General features: G+C 51.6%; 1 protein-coding gene across 1 annotated transcript; it reads left to right on the top strand.

The window, feature by feature from the left end:
- The first annotated feature begins 2,782 nt into the window (after nucleotides 1–2,782).
- pdcd7 (programmed cell death 7) lies at nucleotides 2,783–10,821 on the top strand. The gene is made up of 5 exons (XM_080500614.1): nucleotides 2,783–3,932; nucleotides 4,701–4,839; nucleotides 10,065–10,295; nucleotides 10,386–10,473; nucleotides 10,564–10,821. The coding sequence occupies exons 1-5, from the start codon at nucleotides 2,955–2,957 to the stop codon at nucleotides 10,700–10,702; spliced, it is 1,575 nt and encodes a 524-aa protein (XP_080356740.1). The 5' UTR covers nucleotides 2,783–2,954; the 3' UTR covers nucleotides 10,703–10,821.
- Nucleotides 10,822–11,124: the final 303 nt, after the last annotated feature.

Raw genomic sequence — 11,124 nt, 5'->3', positions numbered from 1 at the left:
CATCTGGACCTCTCTGTGCAATTCAAATAGCCTCGAAAGCACCTTTTCCCCTTGAAAGCCACCTTCCTGCAGTGTGAAGCAAGAGTTGGACACGCTCACTACCCGTCTCTTCGCAGAGCACATGAAATAAGTGAGCATTCATTGGTCTGGCCTCGATGAAGTTGACAGTTTTTACAGCAGAGTCCAGCACAGACTTCAGGTCATAAGGCATCTTCTTCACTGCCAGTCACGATGGATACTGCAGTGAGTCCAGCGCATCTCAGGTGCCACCTCTTGGATGCGAGCTGTGACCCCACTGTGACGACCTGTCATAGCTCTTGTGCCATCTGTGCACACGCCCACACACTTTATCCAGTCCAGTCCGTTCTCCTGGATAAATGCATTCAGTACCTGGAATATGTGCTCTGCTGTAGTTCTGGTCTCAAGTGACTGACAGAACATAAAACCCTCCTGAGTTGCACCATCCCATTCATATCTCACACAAACCAATAAATTGGCCAAATCTACAACATCTGTAGTCTCATCAAGCTGTATGGCAAAATATCGACTGTTGTTAATGCGCTCAATCAGTGTGTTTTTAACATTGCCAGCCATGTCTTTTATCCTCCTTGACACGTTTAACTCTCTGACAGCTTTCTCTCCACACATGATCCATGTCATCTCTTTGGCCAACGGTAAACACAACTGTTCCCCAATTGTGTGTGGCTTACCGGCTCTTGTGATCCGCAGGCTGGCACGATATGAAGCTTCCTGTGCTTTGGCTATGGGGGTACCAAAGGACTGAATGGTGGACTTGGACTGTTTCAGTTCATCACGTTTTCGTAAAAAAAAATCCACTGCTTTGTCGACAAGTTCCCTGTGTTTGGTTGTAAGATACCATTTGAGATGCGATGGTTTCATGCATTTATTGCTCAAAACATCGCCACATACCGCACACTGTGGCTTGGGCTCGTCTTCTCTCCTGCTCCAAATGAATCCAAACTTTATATAGTTTGTCATATCTCCTCACTGGTTTGTGACTTTTGTTTTTGCTAGCAGCTCCACTGGTGCCACCGCTGTTAGCACCTGCACCGCTGTTAGCACCTGCACCGCTGTTAGCACCTGCACCGCTGTTAGCGCCTGCACCGCTGTTAGCACCTCCACGCCGCCCACACTTGTCCTCTTCAGTTCTCGCGCTCTCCTGGTCCACAATTCCTTCGCAGACTGAAGCCACGCCAGTAGTTTATTACTCTTCATTTTTTAGAACCCTCCACCTCTTGCCTGCTATCGTGAATAACTGTTGATGTCAGCGCATTTATATTAATTTCAGTGATTCTTTGGCGTAACAATGGAAGATACCACACTTTGAGAATGACTGCTCTCGTATATGCGGTCTCTTCTTCCCTACTGCCTCCCCCACTCCTCATACTTCCCACTCTATTCTGACTACTGAACAGATGTCTTCCTCTTTCCTCCTTGTCCCATTGTTGTTGCCATAGTTTTTGTACTTCCCTCCATGCTATAGATTTCCCTTCTGTTCTCGCCAACATGATGTTTGTTTCTATTTTCGTTTTGGTTGTGGGGGGGGGGGCGCCCTGACCATGTTTATGGTGGAAATGTATGCCATCTTGATGGCATTGGAGTGGGTGAGAAGGGAGAGAGTAAGGAAGGCTTTGGAGTGCAGTGTGTGGGCGGCTGTATTGAAGAGCCTCAGGCCTGGGATATCACAGTGCAGACTTGTTATATAAGGTAATGGCAGAGCATTCAGAGGCTAAGAAATAGGGGGAAGAGATTGTTTTTTTGTGGGTTCCTGTGCATGTTGGTATAACAGGGAATGAGAAGGCTGACAGTGTGGTTCAGAAAGCCACAACCAAAACGAAAATAGAAACAAACATCATGTTGGCGAGGACAGAAGGAAAATCTATAGCATGAGGGAAGTACAAAAACTATGGCAACAACAATGGGACAAGGAGGAAAGAGGAAGACATCTGTTCAGTATTCAGAATAGAGTGGGAAGTATGAGGAGTGGAGGAGGCAGTAGGGAAGAAGAGACTGCATTTGCTAGACTAAGAGTTGACCATACTTCCCTGAATAGTACCAAATACATAATGAGGAAATATCTAAGCAAGTCCCTTAAGACAACGAGGTTATTAGGGAAATTGTAGAGCGGTGGGAATGACATAGAGGTAGAAACAGCAGGTGGCGGTAATGCAACATACATAGATACAAACTGCCATAAAACCAAAAAGAAGAAGAAGAACAACAAGAACAAGAACAAGAACAAGGAGTAGAAAAAGAAATATAAAATTAGCTTATGTGATCTCAGAATTTGACATAAAGGTTTTTGCAAGGGTGACCATTTATCAGTGTATTCAGCGGAGCTGATAGCAATTATAATGGCATTACAATGGGTGGAACAGAGTAAGTCATTAAGAGTGATAGTGTGTACTGATTCATTATCAGCATTAGAACATTTTGAATCAAGTAGTATCAGTGAAAGGTATGATCTTGTCGGTGAGACACTGATTCGTCTTCAGTCTATCCAAAATATGGATAGATTTATTTCCCTGCCTTCGACAGGGAAGGAGATGTTTTCTTCAGAAACTGGGTGGAGGACTTGAAGGAGATCTTCAGTTTGCAAAACAGCTTGACTAAGCCTTCTCATCATAGAGTTGACAAATATTTGTTTTAATATCTTAGGAGCACTGGATTTATACACAGAGTTTAGATTTTTTTATTTAATTTTTTTTGGAGCTTGCATGCTACATGTGAGAAATGCCGTTGATCGTTCACATGCATGAAATATCAGGGTGGTGGCGCTAGTGCGCTACTGTGGTCCGCATCCGCCGTAAAGCAACCAAAGAAGAAGAAAAGAAGCAGAAGAAGAAGCAGTAGAAGAAGTAAAGAGAAAAAAAGATGGGGAAGTCGCTGACTTGACGTTTCGGTGTCTCCTCCAGGAGGAAGGAGTGTCGGCCATGGACGGTTCATATGCACCGGGTCGCTACGAGGCTTCGCGGCCGTTGGGCCCGGGAGGACCTCCCCCGGGGCGTCCTGCGCCTTATGGCGGACAGACGTTCGGACCGTCTCCGGGCGGACCTGGTCACTACGACTTCAGCCACTCCGTTCCATACGCTTTTGTCGGCGGCTCTGCTCCAGGACCCTTCCCGGGAAGCCCATACTGCACCGCGGGCACATTCCCGGCTTTCTCCAGCCCGTTCACCCCTGGTCCTCCGAGCTACGACATCGGACAAGTGACAGGCTACGACCAGGAACCCGGTGTGGGGCTCCAGCGGGGAGGCCAGAGCCCCGGCAGCCACGGAGCCACCGAGCCGGAGGACGAGAGGGCCGCGCAGAGGCGGCAGGACGCTCGGTGGCTCCAGCGGTTTTCCCGCAGCAGACAGGCCCGGAGCTCCCAGCGGCCACGCAGCAGGTCCACCGCGGCCCTCAGGGACGCTCTGGAGCTCACGGTCCGGCGTGTCCGTGAGCTCCAGGTCTGCTGCGACACGCTGCAGCGCCGCATGCTCGCTGACGAGTGGGACCAGGAGTACCGGCGGGCGGACTGTGTGCTGAGGCAGCTGCTGGACGGAGCCCCGGGTCTGCTGGACCGAGCCCCGGGTCTGCTGGACCCAGCCCCGGGTCTGCTGGACCGAGCCCCGGGTCTGCTGGACCCAGCCCCGGGTCTGCTGGACGGAGCCCCGGGTCTGCTGGACCGAGCCCCGGGTCTGCTGGACCGAGCCCCGGGTCTGCTGGACCGAGCCCCGGGTCTGCTGGACCGAGCCCCGGGTCTGCAGGCCGAGGCGTGCTGCGCCGCCCGGAGGAGGGCGCGGCGGCTCCGGTCCCGCACACTGCGGCTCCTGCAGCGGAGGCAGGCGGAGGAGCGCCGTTCCGAGAGGGAGGCCGCTGTCAGTGCGTGGGTGATCAAGAGGATCCACGAGGTGGAGGAGAAGAAGAAGGTAACGGGCCCTGCAGGCACAAGTGGTGAAAACCTTTAACGAACGACGTTAACTTTGTTTCAAAGGAAAGAGGCTTTTGAAAAGAGTGACGGTTCTCTTCTCACAACACATCAGTTGTTCAGCCTTCAGTTTTCACTTTTGTTAACTTCAGGTTTTGCTCAGCTTGTTTGTTAAACGGTGCATCGCACAGCAAAGAAATGAACAAACGAATAGCAGTTGCATCCATCTTCTATCTCTTCAGTTCAGGGTCACAGGGCAGGATTCTGGACAGGTTGCCAGACGAATAATCACACTATTGAAGCGATTTGGCCTCACCAATGCTTGTTTTGTGGACTGTGGGAGGAAGCAGAGTACCCAGAGGAAACCCAGACACGGGAAGAACATGCACATTTCACACAGAAAGGCTAATTTGGTACTTGAACCCACGACCTCCTCGCTGTGAGGCAAGAGTGCTAACCACTGCACCTGCATATATTTTACATATATATTCAAAATGTCTACTTTTAGAACCAATTTTTAAACGCACTTCTTTTGGGGTCGTATGTTTTATTTCACTAATAAATGTAATTATACTTTGTCATATTTCAAAGTACTCAACATTTAAAATAGACTAACTTCCATTCATTTTAGAGCACATTATCTCTGTGTGGATAATTTTCTACTTCATTTCTACAGGTTTTTAAAGGTTTTCTTTTCTCATTCATCTTCAAATGTGGGTGTGCTCATTATTGTTTTCAAACCTATGATGCTGATGTGTTTTTGTACCAGGAAAAAGAGCTGAAGCTGGCTGCTGACTCTGTCCTGTGTGAAGTGAAGAAGAAGCAGGCAGATCTGAAGAGGATGCAGGATGTTCTGAGAGCACTGGAGAAGCTCCGCAGGTTGAGGAAGGGAGCAGCTTCTCGGAGAGGTGAGACCAGCAGTCGCAACCTTTGATGCTCAAAGAGCCATTGGGACCCGTTTCCTGCTGAACACATCACACTGGGAGCCCCCCCCCCCCCCCCTCCAACTACAAACACACTAGTGATGATCGAATTTGAACGAATCGTTCAAAACCCGCGAGTCACTTTACTGAACGGTGACTCACGAGTTATCACATTCATTAACTCGTTCACTGAGTCATTCTTGCTACAGCCTCCAGCCGCAGAGAGGGAAATATAAGTGTCACTGTTCTGCAGCTCGTCTAACTCCATTACTCACTTTAGCCGCCCTGTGAGAAAAGCAGCTGTAATGCTAAAAGAGCTGCTACATGCCGCTAACGCTAGCTGCTAAGCACAGCAGCTTCCGGTCCTTACATTCACATGAGGCTTTCAGCAGCTCCAGTCAGCTTGTAGGTGAAGTTCAGCACGAATGACCGACTCACCTCGTTTCAGTCGTTCAGTCACCTGCCCGAGTCACCTCGAAACTCGTAAGAGTCGTTCACTGAATCGGTCAGTAGCACTTCCGCTGTGTCGTTCACCTCGTGAGCATTGAGCCCTCCACCCCTCCGCCCCTCCCTCACCTGAAAATCTGCAGCAGCGCTCCGCTCAGAAAGTTTCTGAGTGACGGCGGAGAAAAAAAAACATATTGTTTGTTTCACAAAGCTTGTAGAGATAAATACATGAATAATGCATGAATAAATACACAATAAACAATGTTAAAATACAACTGTAGCAGGTATTGTGTTACATTTAATATTGTCCCCTATACTTAGTTCTGCCCTATGAACATCACATTATTTATTGATACAAAGAAAAAAAGAAAATCAGAATGTTGGAAGAAAAAAAACTATAAAAACATATGTATACATTAAAATATACTGTATATCTGCCATTCTGGATGCCAGGTATTTATTCAGTTTAATCACTTATTTAATTTATTTTCTTATTGAACTAAACCTCAGAAACAACACACATAATCTAGAATAAGGAGACCAGGATCACTAAAAACTAATGTGTACTTATTGTTTATTTTCCTCAGAAGTGTTTCATCATTTTATGATGAATACATGATTCTCCCCCTGGTTCATGTCGCAGTTCAGCCTCCAGGTCCTGGAGCGGGTGGAAATAGTGCGCATGCGCAACTGAATCAAATGACTCAAATGACTTAAATGACTCAGACAACCGGTTCACTTGGATGAACGACTCAAAAACCCGTGAGTCCGTTCAAGGAGTCGGGTTTCTCATCACTAAAACACACCCACACATTTTCGCTATAATTTTATGGCAAACAATGTCAAGGTAGAACTCTAGAGAGTAAGCTTGTACTTTATACTCGCTGTGCACAACATAGTCTTTTATTTTGACACTCACCTCCAGGAACACCATGGCAGGAGGACACTACACCCTAGACCCTCTTCAGTCCCGGTTGCCAACTTACAACTAATAAACTACACTAAACTAGATAAACTAACTTTCTCCATGAACTGAGCAACACTGAACACAACACCCAAAGACACATTTTAATTTGACAGTCCCACAGGCAGACCATGCCAGGAGGACACGACACACAAAACCTAGTAGTGTGCCTTTAATGTCCTGTAGTTGTTGTGTAATTCACTAGAATGTTCCGTCACTCTCAACAAGTCTGGAATGAACCTCCTGGAACTGTCGGCGCTCCGCAGCGCAGCAGTTTTACTCTGAAAGGTACAGGAAGCTCCCAGCTTCAGACACCAGTTGAGCCGTGGAGCTGCAGCTCCGGCTGTCGTGACCTGCAGCCGCAACTCTACGTTCTTCATCCATTATTGTTGTAATGACGTTACATCGCTGCGTCGTTGACTACCCGCCTACATTTTACTCCACTCTTTGTAGGGGGACTGCGCTCTGGGTGGCTTTGCCTCCGTACGTCCCTCTCTGGGTAGCTTTGCCTCCTTACGTCCCTCTCTGGGTGGCTTTGCCTCCTTACGTCCCTCTCTGGGTGGCTTTGCCTCCTTTCGTCCCTCTCTGGGTGGCTTTGCCTCCTTACGCCCCTCTCTGGGTGGCTATACCTCCTTACGTCCCTCTCTGGGTGGCTTTGCCTCCTTACGTCCCTCTCTGGGTGGCTTTGCCTCCTTACGTCCCTCTCTGGGTGGCTTTGCCTCCTTACGTCCCTCTCTGGGTGGCTTTGCCTCCTTACGTCCCTCTCTGGGTGGCTTTGCCTCCTTACGTCCCTCTCTGGGTGGCCTTGCCTCCTTACGTCCCTCTCTGGGTGGCTTTGCCTCCTTACGTCCCTCTCTGGGTGGCCTTGCCTCCTTACGTCCCTCTCTGGGTGGCTTTGCCTCCTTACGTCCCTCTCTGGGTGGCTTTGCCTCCTTACGTCCCTCTCTGGGTGGCTTTGCCTCCTTACGTCCCTCTCTGGGTGGCTTTGCCTCCTTACGTCCCTCTCTGGGTGGCTTTGCCTCCTTACGTCCCTCTCTGGGTGGCTTTGCCTCCTTACGTCCCTCTCTGGGTGGCTTTGCCTCCTTACGTCCCTCTCTGGGTGGCTTTGCCTCCTTACGTCCCTCTCTGGGTGGCTTTGCCTCCTTACGTCCCTCTCTGGGTGGCTTTGCCTCCTTACGTCCCTCTCTGGGTGGCTTTGCCTCCTTACGTCCCTCTCTGGGTGGCTATACCTCCTTACGTCCCTCTCTGGGTGGCTTTGCCTCCTTACGTCCCTCTCTGGGTGGCTTTGCCTCCTTACGTCCCTCTCTGGGTGGCTTTGCCTCCTTACGTCCCTCTCTGGGTGGCTTTGCCTCCTTACGTCCCTCTCTGGGTGGCTTTGCCTCCTTACGTCCCTCTCTGGGTGGCTTTGCCTCCTTACGCCCCTCTCTGGGTGGCTTTGCCTCCTTACGTCCCTCTCTGGGTGGCTTTGCCTCCTTACGCCCCTCTCTGGGTGGCTTTGCCTCCTTACGTCCCTCTCTGGGTGGCTTTGCCTCCTTTCGTCCCTCTCTGGGTGGCTTTGCCTCCTTACGCCCCTCTCTGGGTGGCTTTGCCTCCTTACGTCCCTCTCTGGGTGGCTTTGCCTCCTTACGTCCCTCTCTGGGTGGCTATACCTCCTTACGTCCCTCTCTGGGTGGCTTTGCCTCCTTACGTCCCTCTCTGGGTGGCTATACCTCCTTACGTCCCTCTCTGGGTGGCTTTGCCTCCTTACGTCCCTCTCTGGGTGGCTTTGCCTCCTTACGTCCCTCTCTGGGTGGCTATACCTCCTTACGTCCCTCTCTGGGTGGCTTTGCCTCCTTACGTCCCTCTCTGGGTGACTTTGCCTCCTTACGTCCCTCTCTGGGTGGCTTTGCCTCCTTACGTCCCTCTCTGGGTGGCTTTGCCTCCTTACGTCCCTCTCTGGGTGGCTTTGCCTCCTTACGTCCCTCTCTGGGTGGCTATACCTCCTTACGTCCCTCTCTGGGTGGCCTTGCCTCCTTACGTCCCTCTCTGGGTGGCTTTGCCTCCTTACGTCCCTCTCTGGGTGGCTTTGCCTCCTTACGTCCCTCTCTGGGTGGCTTTGCCTCCTTTCGTCCCTCTCTGGGTGGCTTTGCCTCCTTTCGTCCCTCTCTGGGTGGCTTTGCCTCCTTACGTCCCTCTCTGGGTGGCTTTGCCTCCTTTCGTCCCTCTCTGGGTGGCTTTGCCTCCTTACGTCCCTCTCTGGGTGGCTTTGCCTCCTTTCGTCCCTCTCTGGGTGGCTTTGCCTCCTTACGTCCCTCTCTGGGTGGCTTTGCCTCCTTACGTCCCTCTCTGGGTGGCTTTGCCTCCTTACGTCCCTCTCTGGGTAGCTTTGCCTCCTTACGCCCCTCTCTGGGTGGCTATACCTCCTTACGTCCCTCTCTGGGTGGCTTTGCCTCCTTACGCCCCTCTCTGGGTGGCTTTGCCTCCTTTCGTCCCTCTCTGGGTGGCTTTGCCTCCTTACGTCCCTCTCTGGGTGGCCTTGCCTCCTTACGTCCCTCTCTGGGTGGCCTTGCCTCCTTACGTCCCTCTCTGGGTGGCTTTGCCTCCTTACGTCCCTCTCTGGGTGGCTTTGCCTCCTTACGTCCCTCTCTGGGTGGCTTTGCCTCCTTACGTCCCTCTCTGGGTGGCTTTGCCTCCTTACGTCCCTCTCTGGGTGGCTTTGCCTCCTTACGTCCCTCTCTGGGTGGCTTTGCCTCCTTACGCCCCTCTCTGGGTGGCTTTGCCTCCTTACGTCCCTCTCTGGGTGGCTTTGCCTCCTTACGCCCCTCTCTGGGTGGCTTTGCCTCCTTACGTCCCTCTCTGGGTGGCTTTGCCTCCTTTCGTCCCTCTCTGGGTGGCTTTGCCTCCTTACGCCCCTCTCTGGGTGGCTTTGCCTCCTTACGTCCCTCTCTGGGTGGCTTTGCCTCCTTACGTCCCTCTCTGGGTGGCTATACCTCCTTACGCCCCTCTCTGGGTGGCTTTGCCTCCTTACGTCCCTCTCTGGGTGGCTTTGCCTCCTTACGCCCCTCTCTGGGTGGCTTTGCCTCCTTACGTCCCTCTCTGGGTGGCTTTGCCTCCTTACGTCCCTCTCTGGGTGGCTATACCTCCTTACGTCCCTCTCTGGGTGGCTTTGCCTCCTTACGTCCCTCTCTGGGTGGCTTTGCCTCCTTACGTCCCTCTCTGGGTGGCTATACCTCCTTACGTCCCTCTCTGGGTGGCTTTGCCTCCTTACGTCCCTCTCTGGGTGGCTTTGCCTCCTTACGTCCCTCTCTGGGTGGCTATACCTCCTTACGCCCCTCTCTGGGTGGCTTTGCCTCCTTACGTCCCTCTCTGGGTGGCTATACCTCCTTACGTCCCTCTCTGGGTGGCTTTGCCTCCTTACGTCCCTCTCTGGGTGGCTATACCTCCTTACGTCCCTCTCTGGGTGGCTTTGCCTCCTTTCGTCCCTCTCTGGGTGGCTTTGCCTCCTTTCGTCCCTCTCTGGGTAGCTTTGCCTCCTTATGTCCCTCTCTGGGTGGCTATACCTCCTTACGTCCCTCTCTGGGTGGCTTTGCCTCCTTACGCCCCTCTCTGGGTGGCCTTGCCTCCTTACGTCCCTCCTGATGAAGTGCAGTGGGCCCGAGGCTGGAGGAGCAGCAGAGGGACCAGAGAGGGTTACTGACCCCTGGGTTAGACTGACTTCATTCAGCTTTAGAAAATGAATGTGTGGATTTTGTGAAAAAGTTTGGTTTTGTTCACGCAGAAATAACACAGTGGGTTTAAAAAGCATGCGGCGTGTGTGCAGGTGTGGGCACAGAGCAGCAGTGTGACGGACAGTTCAGCCTGGGCCTGGAGGCGCTGAGGAGCCTGATGAGGAGGAGGGCAGTGCTCTACTCTGCAGAGGAGAAGGCTCTGATGGTGATGCTGGAAGGAGAGCAGGAGGGAGAGAGACAGAGGGAGCGAGACAGACGAGTGAAGAAGGAGACGGAGCGGCGGCTCCAGAGGAGACGCACTGCCGACGCCCTTCTGTTTGGCGGTAACACACTTATTACACAACTTATCACAACTAGAGACAAGATACTGTTCAATGGAAGTTTAAGAACTTGTGTGTGTGTGTGTGTGACAGAGGAGAGTCCTGACGACTTCATCCTGCAGCCCTTCACTCACTACTACACTCAGGCTCAGCACTCTCTGCACGCGCTCATACAGATCAGGTTTGTGTACACACACACACACGCACACACACACACACACACACACACTGTCCTGTTGTGTGACATGCTGTGGTCTGGGGCTGACTTCAGGAAGGAGTGGGACGTGTTCCTGGTGGCTGCAGATCATCCCAGCGGCTCCACACTTCCTGAAAGCTGGATCTTTCCGGAGCCTCCGTCAGACGAGGTCTGGGCCTCGGCCCTGCAGCCTGTCGACTGTCTATCCTCCTGAAGCTGTGACTCCTTGCTGGTTCCTCCTGAGATCTGTTGTATTTTTGAAGAAAGGAGGAGGAATTTTATATTTTTCCATTGTGAGTGTTTTTTTTTCATGAAGTACAAATAAAGCAGTTGTATCTCATTTTATTGTCCACTTGATGTCTTTGGCTGCCTGCCTGTAAAAGTACTGCACCATGTGACTGTACGTCCTCACCGTCAAATCCTCCTTCCATTTCTATTTGTCACGCAGTCCTTCCTGTGTGGAGTTCACTGTTCTCTCTTCACATGCACTGGTTTCTCCCAGTGTAAACACCTGCTGGAGACTGAAGGTCTCCACTGACTGGATGAATGACTGGGTGAATGTCTCCGTGGCTGACTGGATGAATGACTGGATGAATGTCTCCGTGGCTGACTGGATGAATGACTGGATGAATGTCT

Source organism: Blennius ocellaris (assembly GCF_963422515.1).
Source record: "Blennius ocellaris genome assembly, chromosome: 1".
In the NCBI taxonomy this organism is placed as follows: Eukaryota; Metazoa; Chordata; class Actinopteri; order Blenniiformes; family Blenniidae; genus Blennius; species Blennius ocellaris.
This window is presented reverse-complemented; position numbering and strand designations above follow the sequence as displayed.